Below are 18,730 nucleotides of genomic sequence, written 5' to 3' on the forward strand. Positions count from 1 at the left end.
TTACTTGTCTCTATCCCCCACTAGGCCATAAGCACTATGGGCACGGACTATGTTTTATTCACTGGTATTTCCCCAGGGTCTAGCACAGTAACCCAGCAAATAAAAGCACCAAGTAAATATCTGCTGTATGAATGAATGCATGATGGTCAGAGGGCCCAATTCCCTCTGGACCAAGGGCTCTTAAGATGTATAGTTAAGAGGTACTAGCCTGCTGGACAAATACAATTTGGCTCCAAATGGGGCTGGGGGAGGAAAGTGGGCCTTCAGACTATTCTTGAAACCTGTGATGTCAGCTTTTTGGCCACAGCCTTTCTAACTTGGTAAGATTTTGGTGAATGATTTAACAGAACCTTTTCCACCCATACCACCCTCGTGGAGTTCCCAACAAATTGACCTCACTGGGCCTGCTTTTATGAAAGGTTTATTCCTAGTGCTGGACCCCAATCTTCCAGGGCTCTGAGCACAGTTAAATTGGGTGGGTAGGTGGGGGGAAGGCCCATTCAGATGCAGGGCCAGCAATGGGGCTCACCATTATACCTACTCCTTTGGTCCCAGTCTCCTTCTCTGCAATGGGCACACATAGAGGAGGGACAAAGGGCAGTGGAGGCAACATCATTGGCCCAGGGGAGCCCAAGAGGAGCTGCCATTGGCTGATGGAGCCTTCTGAGGCTCTGCCATTGGTCAGGGGGCAGACCCCAGGAGCTGTGGCTAGGCCTGAGGAGTGATGCCATTGGCCAGAGAGTGGTCTTGTCATAGCCTCTGGCTGTGGAGTAGAAGGAAAATATCTAGGAATGAAGCCCAGTGGCCAGAATATAGGACAGGGTGGCAACTGCTGGGCCTACTGGCCCCCTCCCCTCCCACAGCAGCATGGGCAAAATTGGTGTCAGGCCCCAGCCAAGAAGAGGGAGCCCAAGCCAGAGGCAGGCAGCAGGGGATGTCCCATGTCCAATCTCCCCTACCCAGGGGCTGTCCCTCCCAATGTCCTTCTTGATAGCCAGCTTGGGCTGTGAGTGGCTCACTGCTCCTCTAGCCAAGAGGGTTTCTCAGCTCCTGGTGGCCGCAGCTTGATGTTGAACTGCTGCAGGGTCTGCTCCAGTTGTTTCTGGTTCCCAGCAAAGTAGGCGGACACAGCATTGTGGAAGAGCAGCAGCTGCTTGTGCATCACCTTGATCTGGAGGTCCAGCGGGGTCAGCTAAGGCTAGACTCAGTGCCCTCCTTGAGGGTCTATGAGCCTCAGTTTAGGCCCAGACCAGGGACATGTGGACTCTGCTCTGATGGGACTGAACTCCACCAAGGGAATCAAAGGAAAAACCTGACTTGATTTGCTAGGCATGAGTTTCTGGCATCCCCACCCAAGGGGTGATTTTTCTGTTATACTCCAAATCCGCCAACAGGAAAGGGCCAGGAATTGGAAGGATGGTAATTGAAAAGACCCAGGCAGTGAGGGGGCTGGGCAGAATATCCCATTTCTTAGCAGGCTGGAATAGCTGGGCTATTAAAACTTAGCAGGGCTTCCTGATTCAATGATGGAGAGAGGAACTAGGGAGAACGTAAGTGCCATAGATGGGAAGGTACACTGGGGTCAAAGGGGTGGGGTTGGCACCTTGTTTTCTTCCAGGAACTTGAGCTTGATGGCAACATCTCCCCGCAGCTTCTCGTACTTGTCCCGATGGGCCTGGAAAGTGGCCTGGGCGCTCTCGAGTCTGCCCCGTGTCCCTGCATCCCGGGGGCCTAGGCTCAGCTCCTCTAAGTCTGTTCGGTAGGCGTCATATTCCAGCCTGAGGAGGGGGTGATATAGGCTAGTCTCCACCCTTTTGTCCTCCACATATACTCTCTTTTTCTTCCTGGATTCTTATGACCCTAATGCCCAAACTTCCACCCATGCCAGCCAATTCCCAAAACCTTAGGCCCTGCCAGCGCTCACACCTGGCAGCCTCATACTGTTTGACAGTCATGAGTGTATCTTCCATGGTCTTAGTGACCAACGTGTTGATGCTAGAGACAAAGAAGTTCACAGCCCCTAGCAGCGTCTCCCCATTCTTGCACAGCAGCTTCTGCGTCTCCGCATTGTAGCCAAATTCCTCCTAAAGGCAGAAGGGAAGGACAGGACTTGAGTTACTGTCCCTGCCTGACTAAAGTTGTAGGGCCCTTCACTCCCCTCCTCCCCAAGGAGGACATAGCCATTAAATTACACTGAAACACCAAAAGACTGCCTCCAGCGAGGCTATCTCAGCCACAAAGGTAGTGGTCCACCCTGGGGATGCCTGGGGTAGGGACATGGGAAGTAGGGGTTCTCATAAATTCACAAGACTGGAACAGGGAAAGCTAGTGCAGCAGGCAGGGAAAGGACTCCGATTAGGCCGAGCACCACAGGCATTCTTGCCAATACAGAGATGGGTTACTTGTGAGTCACCTAGTACTCCCCCTACCCCCAACCCCTCCAACTCTGGACTTCTGTACACACCCTTAGGCTGCCTCCACAGGTGAGTGTTGCTGGGGGCAGGGCTGGGCCCACCCTGGAGGGGTTCTGCCTGTGGGCTGTAGGAGGGAGGGAGGGAGGCTGAGGGGTGACTGCCTGGGAGGGCCCGAGCCCAGGTCCCCCACCCTCTTTGGCCTGGCTGAGGCACCTGAAGCTCTGGGGACTTCTGGCTGAGGTCAGCAAAGGCGTCCCCCAGTGCATGCTGGGTCTGCAGCAGGCTGTAGAGATGGGCTGTCAATGCCCGGCCCAACTGCAGGACACTCTCATACTTGCGCTTCGTCTCACGCAGCAACTCAATCTGCAGCTCTAGTTCCAGGTCCACAGTCCGGGAGCCTCGCCCAAATCGCTCTGATAACAGCTGCTTTGTACACTGATTGGGAAGTGGAAGAATAAGTCAGAGACCCTAGAACCCTCACCACCTACTCAGGTACCCACCCCTGCATCCCCAGATGCCAGATCTCAGTCATAGATGGGATATTAGGGTCTCGGGAGAAGGGAAAACATTACCCAAGGGAATTATGAGTATATGGAGAGGTGCTCAAATCCCACCTTGTATGTGTTGATGCCCCATTTCTTGACGATGTCAAACTTCTCTCCAGCGATGCCCCGAGCCACCTCATCTCCAGTGCCAGAGGGAGTGGCACTGTGAGAAGGATGGCGTCCGGATCCTAAAGGACCAAATTCTCTGACATTAGCCTCTTTCAGATACAACCAGATACCTCTGTGGCCCCACTCATACTTCCCTCCCAGGACATGAAAATGACTTCCCTGAAGCAGCAGGGACTAAAGACACAGATTTGCCTGTTCACTAGGGAGAACTCATACCTTATGCCCTGAGACCCAAATCCCATATACATGTTCTGCCTGGGAGGGCCCGAGGCAGGAGATGTATATTCTTCCCATACTTGTACAGCAGCTTCTGTGTCTCTGCAGTGTAGCCAAATTCCTCCTGAAGAAAGAAGTGAGGGACACCTCCTTCTGAGGTGTGTGTGTGTGTGGGGGGGGGGGGGGCACTGTTGCTACAGTACAGTCTCTCCCAGAAACAGAAGAAAATGTACCAAGTATATTGGAGGGAGGGCGGAGGAGGAGAAGGGCAGGTTAAGATTGGTTGATCCTAATAATAGGAAACCTGGTGACTTTCCCATGTGGCATTCTAGTCTGTGTGGAACTTGGGACTGTTTGTTTCTCTAAATTTTAGAGTCTTAAATAGACCTTTAAGAAACTTCAGAAAATTCAAAATCAGTCTCAAGCTACAGAACAGTAGAACTTCTGAGAACTAGAAGTCTTAACCTGGTTCAAGTAGTAATAGTAAGGAAAGAATAAATGGGTGTATCTCAGGGGCTAAATGGCAAATGGGAGCATATGGACAACACTGGGAGCTGCTCTTGGACTGAAGAGGGTCCATGGAGTTCATACTAACGGAACCTCCCCCCAGACCTCCATGTATAAACCAAACTTCTCTAGACATATCTGACACTCCCCAGAACAATTCCTATCCTCCCTCTTCACTCAACCTTCCTGTTTCTGATCATACCTGTAGGGATGAGTCCATCACCAGAGCCCCCATAACCACCAGACACAATGCTGGTTTCATTGAGGTTGGGTCCTGACACCATCACCTGCTGGAGGTCCTAAAGGCCAGAGAAGAGAGGGGCTTCAGGAACACAGGGCAGCTGAAGCACTTTGACGGTAGGAACAAGGTTGGATTGAAACATCAAAGAGAGAGCACTCAAGGGAAGTCTGCACAGAACCAGAATGAAGATATGTGAAAAGATTAAGGGGAGTTAGCTACATTAAGGGAAAGCTAGTGGAATGAGAGTGACAGCCCAGGATCTGAGTTGGGATTGCTAAATTGAAACAAATAGGAGAAGAATCAAACTGAAGCACCTGCTCCAGCCCATCATCCTCAGGAAGCTGCCCAGCTTCGCCATTCCCGTGGATGGGGATCTCCATGGTGGCTGCCTTCCCCAGGATCCCGTCCGTCATGGCTGGAGAAGCAACTGGAGTCAAAGTCTCCACCCCAGGGCCCTGCAAAACCCGACACAGTTCTGGAAACAGGCCAGCACTCTAGGAGAAGAAAGCCTCCCCGGCCATTTTTAAGGTTTTAGAGGTTATCCCCAGGGATTAAATGTGGCCTGGGGCTCAGCCACCACTCCTCTCCTCAGGTGTATGTTTCTCCTCTCCAGCGTGCACATTTTTACACAGGCACATTCAGGCCTCAGGTGTCTTCTCACAACCCCTCAAACGCACCAGGACTCGGTTGCTCAATCATGCATTCAATCATTCAGTAGGCATTTAATGAATGCCTACCATGTGGCAGGTACTACATGAAGCTCTAGGAATGCAGCAGTGAATAAGAGAGATGAAGTCTGTGCCTTCGATGGAGCTTATCTCCATTCATGTGTCTCTCCACCGACCAGGAGATGAACCCTTCTCCAGGGCTCAGGTGTCCGCCCCCATTAGGGTATATTCTCTATTGCTCGGCCATTACCAGTCTTTTAATTTTCTTCCCTCTTACTTCAGGTGGTCTCTCCCTTCTCCATCCCATGCACCTTCTCCTCCTCAGCACCTCCTCACCAGGATTAATCAGTCGATGTATGTTCCCCATCTGTAGTAAAAACCTCCCTTTTCCAGGACACAGATGATGCCTTCCAAAGTCAGTTATGTCTCCCCAGGTGTGTGAGCCCGCCCCACCCCCATACACCTGGGCATCAGGTGTGTCTCCATCCTTCCCCTGGGCTCAGGGGCATCTTGCCGATAGGGCAGCTTCGTGCATTTAACTCCCCCTCGCCCAAGTATGAACCTCTCACCTCGGGCCGGGCCGCTCTTCCCCTCAGGGCGCCAGGCCCGGGCCGCGCGGGGACCTCGGGCTCCAGTTCCCGTCGCGATCCTAGCAGCAGGTCAGGGATTCGGCGGAAGTGACGTCCCTCATGGGCAGAAGAAGCCGGCCACGTCGCAGATTATGAGGGCGGTAGTGACGTTAGCCTCCGGGGGCAGGGCGCTCTTTGAGCCAACCCCTCAGTCCTCTGGGAATCGGAGAAAGATCACTTCCGGGGCGTTATCGAGAAACGGCAATGAAAGTGATGTGGTACGCGCAGGTGGCGTGATGGAGCAGCAACAGCAGCAACTGAGAAACGTGAGTGGGTCGGTGCAGGGCTGTCCCTTCAGCTCACATCCCTACCCCCGAAGGGATAACCCAAAGAGCTAGGGATTCAAAGGCTGGGAGTATCAGGCTGTGATGCCTGTGAAACCTCGGGCGGCGGGGACTGAAGTGACGTGTGGAGCCCCTTATCGCTGTGTTCCTGGCTCCCTTTTCTCCCAGTTGCGAGATTTCCTGTTGGTCTATAATCGGATGACAGAACTCTGCTTCCTACGCTGCGTGCCCAGCCTGCACCACCGAGCTCTGGACGCCGAGGAGGTGGGGAACTGAGTAGGAATTCCTCAATTATCGGTAGACTATCTCCCCTTCCCTGCTTCCCCCACCTCCGGCCCCAGCCTTTCCATGGTCTTTGGCTGTAGGCTGGGGATGACGAAGGAAGGCGATGAGGCCTGGTAGGACCCTTTGGCCTCTACTTCCATCTGTCTTTTTTCCAGGAGGCCTGTCTGCACAGCTGTGCTGGGAAGCTGATCCATTCCAACCACCGCCTCATGGCTGCTTATGTGCAGCTCATGCCTGCCCTGGTACAGCGCCGCATCGCAGACTACGAGGCTACCTCGGCTGTGCCAGGTGTTGCTTCTGAACAACCGGGAGTCTCCCCATCAGGCAGCTAGCTGTCCCCTCCCCAGGAGGGGAGGGACTGGAGGGAACCTCAGATTGAGGAAGCCAGTGGACCTTGGGCTGGGTGAAAGCTCTACAGAGTAGGTGAGGGGAATGCCTGAGAGCTTGGTATCGTTTCTTCTTTCCCTGGAGCCAATAAACTGGCTTTTGACTCCGTTTGATTTCCATTCTGGGCAGGGAAACTTTGCTTGCTTTATTGGCACCATCTTTTGTTCTGCCAGTTAGTGCATATTTGTTAACTTCAGACCTGGCAGCTGAAAAATTACCTTTATATGCAGAAGAATACCTCAACAGTCCCAGATCCCTGGTTAAAGCAGGATTTGTGGGTATAATTTCCAAGTTTGTAAAAGTAATAGAAAGTTGGTTCTTGCTCAGATGACAGAGAAAATGGGAGCTCTGTCTTGCTGTCCTTGAGACTTAAATGGCTCACTCGTGAGCTAAGTCTGTATTAATAACTAATTTTTTCATGGACTGTGTCTTACAAGAAAGGATTCTGCCAGGTCTCAGGAACAGTGGCAGTACCTAAGAGCAACAGATCAAAAAACAAAAGGACTTTTAGCACTACCTCCTGGGAAGTCAGTGGCCAGGAGCAGAAATGATCCTATAGAACTTCATCCATTTTCTGAGGTCATACTTTATTATTATTATTTTCTGTCTTCCCAAGATGAGGAGTAAAACCTTTAAACAAAGATGGTATGTTTGCTTGTCTTCCAGGACAGTCAGGAAGGGGAAAACTTGGGGAACCATATTGTACAGTGCATACATCCTTGAAGGAAAGAAACTTAAGGGAGAAGTAGATTGTGGTAACTGAAAAAAAAAAGGATAAAACCAAATCTTCCAGACCTCTTTAATGTTATTGCAGTGTCTTACTCCTTGTCTATAATCTCTTTAACCCAATTCTGCACCTAGCATTGTTCCCACTGTACCTATTCAGTGCTTTCAATTCCAGCCTCTCCATTGTTTTCTTGCCTTCCTTATAGAATTTACTTTTCTATTTAGCAGTCGGAATGGCATATGACTCCACTCTCCATTTTCTTACTGCCATTGGCTTGTTTTTTAAAATTAATTCAGCTGTTTTATATTTTTTATTCCTCTTTTCAAGCTGCTGCATGTTGTGCTGCTGGTGGGAAAATTCTACATCAACGTTTGTTTGTGTCCATGCAGTAAACTTCCATTGTGAATTTGCGTTTCCTCTCTTTCCATGTCGTATAATTAATAATTGCTGGAGAAGGGCTAGGAACATAGATCTGTCTGACTCTAAAGTCTGTGTTCTTTGAACTTCCAAACCTTATATCTGCAACCTCACCTGTACCCAGCTTGTTGGCATGGAAAGACAAGCATCCTTCAATGTGACCTATCAATTCTCTCTTAAATTTTCAATCTCTTCTGCTATGGTTCTTTTTGTCTATAAATATGATACTTAAGAGAATAACGTTATTCCTACCAAAAAGAGACAGCCAATTGTATATGGGAACAATGTGATGTTTAAAGCATAACAATTAGGAATAAATGTTGACAAAATTTTATCACTTATCACACATACACACACACACACACACACACACATATATATATATTCCTTTGTGGCCATTCAGCCATACAATGTCATTATTTGTGTTTAGAAGCTACCATTCTCCTGCCACTTTCTTCTAAAACTGAGCTCATGGCCTCTTACCCACCCCTTTATACTTTGATGTTTACATGGATAGTCCATTCAATACCCCGCTCTCTAAGTTCTTTGAGCCAACCTCCCAATGATTTGCACCCGCCCTCTTAGTTATATCACCCCAAACTGCTTTTTCTTCAAAACACTTACATCTCATTCACTGACTATATTCCTTCCACTTTGTTTATTTAACTGTTCTTTTTACTACCATTCTTTGATTTCACTGGAGGATTCAGGCCATTGCATCTTCTACTTTGTCCATTAGCACCATCCTGACTTTAGATTCCTATCCGGCTTATATTTTAGTGATTTTCTTCCAATAGCCTAAATTTCTTTGTCTCTCATATCTTTGTTGGACTATTCTCACAAAATATCAACCTTAGGTGAAAAAAGCATTGTGCCTGCATTTGAATAACCAAATGCCTCCCAAGGAAATTACTGTAGAGCATATTTTCACCAATATGAATCCGTGATTACCAACTTCAAATGGTGTCTCAGCCCCTATAATCTCATAAAATTTTTCTAGTCATCTCTCCTTCCTGCAATAATTATTTCAAACCAATATTCGTTAGGCTCTTATTACCCCCTACCATTCTTTTCACTTTCTGTGGTAACCTTACTTCTTCAGACAAAAGGAGAAACCTTTAGCTAGGAACTCCCTCAACATCCAGCATTATTCACCCACATTACCATCACTTCTCTTTTTCTCCTGTCTAAACAGAGCAATTATCTCTCTTCTCTAAGGCCTGTGCTCTGAATTCTGTTCCTTTCCTCTTCAGTAATCAATGATTTTTCTCTCACTTTACTGAATTATCATCAATATCTAAATATGCTAACTGTTCCCTTGTTAAAACAAACCATTCCGGGTGCTGTTTGTCCAGCTACCATCCTATCTCTTCCACTTTTCCAGCTAAACTTTTCAAAACAGTTGTTTACTTCGACCTTCTCCATCCTACAGGTCACTCTCCACTCCCATTCCTCAACCCAAGGACTTTGACTTCTGCAACCTTTATTCCACTGAAATAGGTCTTACTAAAGTCATCCTGGTTCACCAAGGTGACTTGAGTCCAGTGATTATTTCCCAGTCCAGTGCTTATTTCACTTGAGTCCAGTGCTTATTTCACTTCTCTGTAGTGTTTGGTACTATTCAACAAAACTAGTCCCTTATCATTGGCCCTCTTCCCTTGGTGTTTGAGTTAACTCTCATGGTTTTACCACTGTTTCTTTACTGCAACTACTTTTTCAGGCTCATCCTCTTCTCAACTTTAAAAGTAAAACTATTCCCTAGGTCCTGTTCTTTCATAGTCTAATTTTTCTAAGATGGGTTTATCCCCACTCTGGGCTTCATTTATTAATGACTCCCAGATCTCTCCTTTGAGCTACTTAACATCTCCACTTAGGTGTCTCAAGCTCGACTCATTAAGGCCCAACTCATAAACTTCTCTCCTATACTAGTAATCGTCCAATTGCAGAAGCTAGACACGTAGACACACCCCTCTCACCTCTTCACTCAATTGCCAAATTCTTTCTATTTACATTTTTAAGTATTCCTGGATTGTGCATGTTTCTTATTCCTCTTCACTTCGTGACCCCCAGATTATTGAATTGCTTCTTCCCATATCCCCCTTGATTTATTTTGTACCCCTTGTACCCCTTGATTTATTTTCAGTCATCAACCAGAAAACACAGGCTGATGCTTGAAACCTTGCAATAACTTCCCATTATTAGGGTAAAATGTAAATTCTATCACTGTCAAAATTTCAACAGCCTTTTTAACAGAACTATTAAAGCCAGTCAAATTCATATGCAATAGTAAGACAACCCAAATAGCCAAAACAATTTTTTGGAGGCCTTACATTTCCAATTTCAAAACATACTACAACAACCTCACACCTATAAGAATGGCTGCTTTTAAACAAACAGGAAACTAGATGTTAGAGAGGATGTGGAGAAACTGGGACACTTATGCACTGCTGGTGGGGATATGTAATGTTATAGCCACTATGAAAGACTGGCGTTTCCTTAGGAAACTAAATACTGAGTTGTCCTATGACCCAGCAATAGCACTACTTGGTATATACCCAGAAGAACTGAAAGCAACAATACAAACAGACGTTTGTACACTGATGTTCATAGCAACATTATTCACAATCGCCAAAAGACGGAAAACAGACCAAATGCCCATCAACAGACCAGTGGATCAACAAAATGTGGTATATACATATGATAGAATATTATGCAGCAGTAAGACAGAATGATGTCCTGAAGCACATGACAAGATGGATGAGTCTTAAGAACATAATGCTGAGCAAAATTAGCTAGACACAAAAGGATAGATACTGTATGATTCCACTTTTATGGCCAGCATAAAAGTATAACCAAAGGCTTATAATACAGAATATAGGAGACTTAGAGATACATAGAAGCTAGAGATGGGTGATCCATTAGCTAATGAGGTTGAACGCCACTATAAGGGAATAGATAGAAGCAAAGGTGATTCTCTGGTGGGTCTAGAAGTAATATTATCATTTTGAAGATGAGCAAGACTGAAAGGGGTTGTATAGACCTACGTGTCCTACTGACTCACACTAGAAATATGAATGAGTTCTCACAAGAATTACTTCAAAGATAAGATTCTTGTATAAAGAGTCCAGAGTACAGGGGGAAAACTGCTATTGCATGCTATGAGCTATGTTTAAAACGAAACCATCAGCACTACCACAGCAACAGCAGAGGTAATGGGGGTGAGGGACAAGAGTTAAGAGGAGGTTTAGATCTCTTGTTTGGTGAGGGTGTTTTCTCTTGGTTTTCTGTCCCTTGGGAACAACGAAATTATCTAAAATTGAGAATGTTGGTGGACTGTGGACTTTGGGCCCTCTACGTGATGCCTGATGAATGCAGGTGGCTGAAGGATGCACTGACGGAGAAGTAGATTGGTGAACAATGGTGTATACTTACGAATGAAGGTTTGCTGGTATGAAAAGAAAGAATGTTGTAAGGCATGCAATGATGTGAATGGACATGCGGGACATTTGGTGAGGCAAAATAAGCCAGAAACAAAAAGAAATGGTATAAGCATTTATTGAAAAATGCTTTTATAAAAAAATTTACTTAAATTATTTAAAAATTATTTATTTAAAAAATGCTTATAAGAAAACGGGCCTAAATTGTAAGTTTTTGAGCAGACACATTAAGTCTAGAGTGGTGATTATTATTTCTGGATTTTGAGAGGCTGTTTTATATATATAACCTGATATTAAGAGATAAGAACAAAGTCGAACAGGTTGGGGTTAAAGTAATTCAGAACATAAGGGTAAGGAAGACTGTCTGTATTTTAGAACCACACACACTCTTTGAGACCAATGGAAGAAAGATTTATTTGATCTGGAACTGAAATTTTCTGTAGTGCATAATCTAATTCAACCTATCTGTACAGCTCATTTGAACAACAGAAACACAGGAAGCCCAGAATAAGAAAGAGGTTCTTTAATCCTGTATAAATTATTGTAATGCCTGGAGACATCCTAGAGTATATTAAGCAGATAATCAAAAAGTATTGGCAAAGTTTCCTGAGGGAGGAGAGACTATGGAACTATTAAACCTTACCGTCAGGGAATCCCCTGATGCTGTGTCAAGCTTTGGGGACACCCAGGTTGATAGGCAATGTCCTTGATCATGAGGCTTGCTCTTGTGGGGCTTGTGTGGGTGGTGGAGAAGCTTAGATTACCTATAGGCATGCTTAAGAGTTACTTTTGGAGGACCTCTGTAGTTGCTCAGATGTGGCCTCAGTCTCTCTAAGCCCAACTCTGCAAGTGAAATCATTGCCCTCCCCGCTATGTGAGACATGACATCCCGGGGTGAAAGTCTTCCCTCCCAGGGATGAATCCAGACCTGGCACCGTGGGATCAACAATTCCATCCTGACCAAAAGGGGGAAAACAACTGTAATTAATAAAGGATCAATGGCAGAGAGAGTTCAAATAGGGTCAGAGGCTACTCTGAAGGTTGCTCTTATGCAAGTTTCTAGCAGACCTTGCTACCTATCATAACCTGCCAACCTCCAACCAGGACCATTTCAGCCAGTCCTAAAGAACACCTAGGGCAATTTATAAGATTCCATAAGGGTTCCAAGCACTAGAGTAACTTTCCAGAAACCTACAACCTCCAGATGGGTTCCTGGTCCAGATAAGTCCTGAAACCTAGCTCAGCCTTTCCAGAACATCAGATAGTTCTTCCTACCCTATATTAGTGACAGACCCTTCCAATATCAGAAATTTAGAATTGCCGTAGCCCAAACAACCCTAGAGAGAGGTATGGAAAGATCAAAGGTGATGGTGGAATTATACATAGAAGATAGGACGTAAATGAATATGAATGCTGAATCATTAAATTGATATCTCTTTCAGTCTCCAGTATTTTAGGCATCTAGAAGTAAAAACCTAAAATTGTGAAACTGTAACCCATGTCAAAGTCTGAAATATGTTCTACAACTAATTATGGTGCTCTGCTTTGAGATTTGTAGTTTTTATGTATATATGTTATTGTTCACAAAAAAAGGAAAAAAAAGTGAATTGTGATGATAAAGTAGTTAAGCCCTCTAGCCTCCTATTTCCTGGAGCAGCTAGATGGAAAAATATGAGGATCGTATGGTAGCCTTTGACAAACTCTGGGATCTGTCCTGTAACCACTTGTTGAAGAGTGCTTTGAAAACTACTGCTTTTTTATTTCTTTGCTTTGTATATATGTTATACTATACAATAAAAAATTTTTTTTAATACTACAAAGCCACAATAATCAAAACTGATACTGGTATAAGGATAAGCCAATGGAAGAGAACTGAGAGTAGAGAAATAAACCCATACATCTCTGGCCAATTGATTTTCAGCAAGGTGAATGGAGAAAGAATAGTCTTTTCAACAAACAGTGCTGGGGAAATGATTTGCCCATACAGAAGAATGAACTTGAGCCATAACTAACACCACATACAAAAAGTAACACAAAATAGATCAGTGACCTAAATATAAGAGCTAAAACCTTACAACTAGAAGATAATATAGGACAAAACCTTATGCCTTTGGATTTGGCATTCTTAGATATGTTGCACCCAAAAAGAAAAATAGATAAATTGGACTTCCTCAAAATTAAAAAAAAAAAATTATGTATCAAAATACGTCATCAAGAAAGTGAAAAGACAATGTATGGAGAACTTCCAGGGAAGTTGGCAGAGTAGGGAGCTACAGGACTCACTTCCAAAAGCAGCTAGTGGACAGGCAGGGACTGAAACAGCTGTTCTGGGGCTCTGGGGGCCAGGGAATATAGCATCCAGGGGAAAAGCAGGACAAAGAGACTGAGAAACTGGTAAAAAATAAGTAACTTGATCCAAGGTTGTGACCAATGCCCATCCTTTATCCTTGAGGAGAGCCGCTTCAGATCTGGTCCCTGTCTGGTGGTTGGGTATGGAGAGTGCTTGGAAGGACCTCTCCCCAAGAGCAGGGTGTGACATGATCAAGTACTGATCATGGCTTTTGGTCAGTGAATTTAGATTACTGGCCTGGCTCTGTTCTATCCCAACTCAGACAGGAACTGCACTGGCCATTGTTTCAACCCCACCCCCAACAGGCTGAGATGGAGGTTTAAAGACAGCATCTCCCTAGGGCTGTGGGGGAATAGTTTGCTGAAGAGCACCATCTGATGGCCAGGCCAGAAAAACATAGACTCGGTGAGCTGACAAAAAGGCTTTTTGGCATCTCTCCTGACCTCTCCCTAGGGGCTTTTGGAACTGGACTGAATCCCTTTTGTGAGTCCCTGGCCCTGTTTTGACTAGGAAATACCAACTTTGGAAAGTCTTCTCCAGAATGAGCCTCCGCCCAAATTTATCCTCTAGGCAAAAGCAGCCAGAGGCAACAAGAGGAAAGCTGAAACAGAGCAAAAACCTATAGAGCCAAAATAAAAGCAAACAGAATGGATCCAGATTTCTAGAGAAAGAACAGGGAAGGAAGCTTTCTCCTGGGAGTGAAAGAATTGCACAGACAAAGCAATCTTAAAAATTGTACTGCATATGCAGGGCAAGAATCAGATGTAGAAAAGTGTGGTAGTTTGAAGCTGTACGTACCTCAGAAAAGCATGTTCTTTTTTTTTTTTTAATCATCACATAGTTGTATATTCATCACCACGATCATTTCTTAGAACATTTGCATCACTTCAGAAAAAGAAATAAAAAGAAAAAACTCATACATACCATACCCCTTATCCCTCCCTCTCATTGACTGCTAGTATTTCCATCTACCCAATATATTTTAACCTTTGTTCCCCCTATTTTGAAAAGCATGTTCTTAAAGCGAATCCATTCCTGTGGGTGTGGACCCATTGTAAGTAGGCTCTTTTGTGAGTAAGATTTTAACTTGAGATGGGACCCACGTCATTCAGGGTGGGTCTGAGTTCTCTGACCGTGATCTTTTATAAGGGGGTAGAGGGAAGACACAGAAGAAAAGCCCAGAAAAGCTGAGAGAGAAAAAGCCAGAAGCTGAAGCAGTGACACCTGAAAGAGAAGGACCAGCGGACACTATGTGGCAGAGGAGCTGAAGATCACCTGTAGCTGGTCTTCAGGGAGAAAGTTAATGCCTTATTTGGACATTTCCACAGCCTCAAATTGTAAATTTGTAAAGTAATAAATCCCCATTGTAAAAACCGATCCATTTTTGGTATATTGCATTTTGTCAGCTTTAGCAAACTAAAAGTTGAATAAATCTGATCCAGTAAACATGGGTAGTACTACATACCCAAGGCGAGAATCTGACATAGAAGTTGTTGAATAATTCTGTTCAGTTAAACATGGATCATTTTAAAAGTCTAGAGTAAGTTGAGGAAGAGCCTTAGCACAAAGCCGATCAACAACAAAACCCTAGAAAAGAGAGAGATATTGCCAGAGTACGCTCATCAAGATAATCAGCAAAAAATTAGACATCAGCAAAAAATTAGAAGCCATTCTAAGAAACAGAAAGACATGGCACAAAGGACCTAATTAATAATTTGGAGGAAACACAGAATTTGGACCACTAATCAAAGATATTCAAACAAATCTAAATTCAAGGAGATGAAGGAAAATATGGCTAAAGATATAAAGGATATTAAGAAGACATTGTGTGATCATAAAGAAGAATTTGAGAGTATGAAAAGAAACGTAACAAAACATATAGGAATGGAGGTCAAAATAGAAGAGATTAAAAACACACCAGGCATTATACATGATGCTCAATGGATGGAGGTTGCTGAAAGATACACTGACTGAGAACTAGAATGATGAATTGTGGTGTATACATTTGATAAAATATTGTGCTGCTACAGAAAGGAACAAAGTTATGAGGCATACAAAGTTGTGAATGCACTTGTGGGACATTATGTAATGCAAAATAAGCCAGAAACAAGAGCAAATATTGTATGATCTCATTTTAAAAATACTTATAAGAAAGTTGGGGTCTAGATTGTAAGCTCTTATAGCAGCCACATTTAGTCTGGAGCAGTAATTGTTATTTATAGATAGTGAGAGTCTGTGCTATATAGGTACAACCTGTTATTTCCCTGGAACTTTGGGTACCTGTTGACACTTAAGACCAAGAGTAGGAGTACTGCAGTTCTGAAGGATAGCATTGCCACGTACAACAACTGTTAAAGAAATTGAAAAAGAGATCAGGTTTCAGTTAGAGATAAGAATGAAGTCAATCGGGTCAGGACTAAGGTAAATCAGAATACAGGAGTAAAGAAGACATTGTTTGTATTTCAGAACTTCACCTTATTCTATGAGACCAAAGAAAGGTTTATTTTGTCCAGAACCTAAATTTTCCACAGCATGTAATCTAACCCAACCTGTATGAATAGATCATTTAAACAACCCAAACACAAGGAGCCCAGAATGGGAATGAGGGCTTGTAATTCTGTATAGCTTGAAGTAATGCTGGGAAACATCCTAGAGTTAGTTAAGCAGATAATTAAAAAGTATTGGCAAAGTCCCCTGAGGGATGAGAGAAGAAATATGGAACTGTTAAACTTTGCCATCAGGGAAACTCCTAACACTGCCACAAACATTAGGGACTCTCAAATCAATTTATCCTTTATCTTTAGGCTTGCTCTTGTGAAGCTTATTTATGTAGAGGAGAAGCATAGCCTATCTATAGGTATGCCTAAGAGTCACCTCCAGAGGACCTCTTTTGTTGCTCAGATGTGGCTTCTCCTTCTCTAAGCCCAGCTCTGCAAGTGAAATCATTACCCTCCCCCTTACATGGGACATGACAACTGAGGGGTGGAAGTTTCCCTGAAGATGTGGGATATGACTCCCAGGATTAAGCCTGTCCCTGGCACCATGGGATTGACAATCCCATCCTGACCAAAAGGGGGAAAAGAATTGTACCAGATAAGGTATCAGTGGCTGAGAAAGTTCAAATAGAGTTGAAAGGTTACTCTGGAGGCTACTCTTAGGCAAGCTTCAGCTAGATATTGCTATTTATCATGGTTTGCCAAACTTCAACCAAAACCATTCCCACCAATCCTAAAGAACACCTAGGGCTTTATCTGAGATTCTACAAAGGTTCCATGCACTATGATTATTTTCCAGAAACCTACAACCTCCAGATGGGTTCCTAGAACAGATAAGTCCTGAAATGCAGAGGGGTCAGCCTCTCCAGAATATCAACTAATTCCATTTCCCTATGCCATGTTATTGACAGCCCTTTCCAACATGAAAAAGTTCGAATGGGCATAGCCCAAATACCCCTAAAGATTGAGAGAAAGATCAAAGATGAAGGTGAAGTTATAGCAGAGAAGATAGGATTTAACAAATGAGTATGATCGCTGAACGGTTAAATTGATATTTTAGTTGCCAATGTCTTGGAGCAGCTAGAAATAAAAACCTAAAATTGTGGAGTTGTAACCCATACCAAACTGAAATCTGTTCTACAACTAATTGTTGTGCTGTGCTTTGAAATTTATTGTTTTTTTTTTGTATATATGTTATTTTTCACAATAAAAAATTAAATTGAAAAAACAAGAAAAAAACAGCACAATACTTTCGTAAGTTTCAAACCAAAACAATACACATCTGGAGGAACTAGAAAAAGAACAGCAAACTAATCCCACAGCAAGCAGAAGGAAAGAAATAACAAATTAGAAATAAATTATTAGACTAGAAATAAATGAAGTTAAGAATAAAAAAGCCAATAGAATTTTAAAAACCAAAAGTTTGTACTTCAAGAAGATCAATAATATTGACAAACCCTTAGCAAGACAGACAAAAAAAGAGAGAAGATGCAAATAAATAAAATCAGAAACGAGAGGGGGAACAATACTACTCACCCCACAGGAAAAAGAGAAATGATCATAAGAGAATACTATGCCAATGGATTAGACAATTTAGGTGAAATCGACAAATTTCTAGAAACACTCAAAAAATCTACACTGACACTAGAAGAAATAGGCTTCAACAAACCAATTAAAAGTGAACAGATTCAATCAGTCATCAAAAACCTCCCAACAAGGAAAAGCCCAGAACCAGATGGTTTCATGGGAATTCTGCCAAACAGTCCAAGAAAACTTGAATCCAGTTCTGTTCAAACTCTTCCAAAACAATTGATGAAGAGGGAACACTCCCTAATAAATTATAATAACCAAACTCATAGAATATGGGTTCCTAGGAGATAGAATGAGGGTAGAGAATGGGGAGCTGATGGCTAATTTATGCAGAATTTCTAATTAGTTAGGTTACAAATGTTTGAAATAGCTAGAGGTGATGGTAGCACATTATTGTGAGTGTAATGTGCTGAATTATGCATATGAATGTGGTTGAAAGGGGAAGTTTATATTCATGTATGCCACTAGAAGTAAAGGTAGAGGAAAAAAACATGAAACTGTGTAGCACAGGGAGCCCTGTTGTGGATGATGACTGGTTAATAGTACAAAGACAAGAATGTTCTTTCATGAACTATAACAAATGTACATCACTATTACAAGGTGTTAATGAGAGGGTGGTATATGGGAAAAAATACACCTAATGCAAACTATGAACTATATATAGTAAACAGTAGTATTTTAATATTCCTTCACCAATTGTAACAAAGATAAAACACCAGTGATAAATATCAATATGCGGGGGGGATAAGGTTCATGGAGTTTTTATTTTTGGAGTAATGAAAATGTTCTAAAAGTGATTGTCATGATGAACACGCAACTGCGATATACTGAGAGCCACTGATTGTACACCTTGGATGGAGTGTATGGTGTGTGGTTATATCTCAATAAAACTGCCTATAAAAAAACACAACCTATGGAATGGTGGAAGAAAACAGTTGCAAATCATATATCTGATAAGTGTTTAATGTCCAGAATATAAAAGAACTTCTAATACTCAACAACAAAAGGACAAGTAACCCAATTTAAAAATGGGCAAAGGACTTGAATAGGTATTTTGCCAAAGAAGATATTCAAATGGATTATATGCATATGAGAAGATGTTCAACATCTAGCCATTAGATACTTCAAATCAAAACCACTATGAAATACCACTTCACACCCACTAGGATGACTATTGCTAAAAACAAAACAAGCAACAACAACAAAAAACAGAAGATAAGTGTTGGCATGGATATGAAGAAAGTGGAAACTGCATGCGTTGCTGGTGGAAATGGAAAAATGAAACTACTGTAGAAGAAAATTTAACAATTTCTCAAAAAAGTCAAGCATCTAATTACCATATGACCCAGCAATCCCACTCCTAGGTATATAACAACAACAACAACAAATAGAAAACAGGGATTCAAACA

The 18,730-nt window shown here is 43.2% G+C and overlaps 2 protein-coding genes across 2 annotated transcripts; one reads left to right on the forward strand and one right to left on the reverse strand.

Moving 5' to 3' along the window:
• Positions 1 to 384: 384 nt before the first annotated feature.
• On the reverse strand, positions 385 to 5,421 carry ARFIP2 (ARF interacting protein 2). The gene is made up of 8 exons (XM_077113803.1): positions 5,290 to 5,421; positions 4,367 to 4,507; positions 4,014 to 4,110; positions 3,029 to 3,147; positions 2,628 to 2,849; positions 1,927 to 2,084; positions 1,604 to 1,778; positions 385 to 1,171 (listed from the first exon to the last, which is right to left on the reverse strand). The coding sequence occupies exons 2-8, from the start codon at positions 4,463 to 4,465 to the stop codon at positions 1,016 to 1,018; spliced, it is 1,026 nt and encodes a 341-aa protein (XP_076969918.1). The 5' UTR covers positions 4,466 to 4,507; positions 5,290 to 5,421; the 3' UTR covers positions 385 to 1,015.
• Positions 5,422 to 5,462: 41 nt separating this feature from the next.
• TIMM10B (translocase of inner mitochondrial membrane 10B) lies at positions 5,463 to 6,424 on the forward strand. The gene is made up of 3 exons (XM_077113804.1): positions 5,463 to 5,615; positions 5,802 to 5,897; positions 6,074 to 6,424. Exons 1-3 carry the CDS (start codon positions 5,586 to 5,588, stop codon positions 6,248 to 6,250), a joined length of 303 nt encoding a protein of 100 aa, XP_076969919.1. The 5' UTR covers positions 5,463 to 5,585; the 3' UTR covers positions 6,251 to 6,424.
• The last annotated feature ends 12,306 nt before the right edge of the window (positions 6,425 to 18,730 follow it).

The sequence above is a fragment of the Tamandua tetradactyla genome, chromosome 8 (genome assembly GCF_023851605.1).
Source record: "Tamandua tetradactyla isolate mTamTet1 chromosome 8, mTamTet1.pri, whole genome shotgun sequence".
NCBI classification, from domain to species: Eukaryota; Metazoa; Chordata; class Mammalia; order Pilosa; family Myrmecophagidae; genus Tamandua; species Tamandua tetradactyla.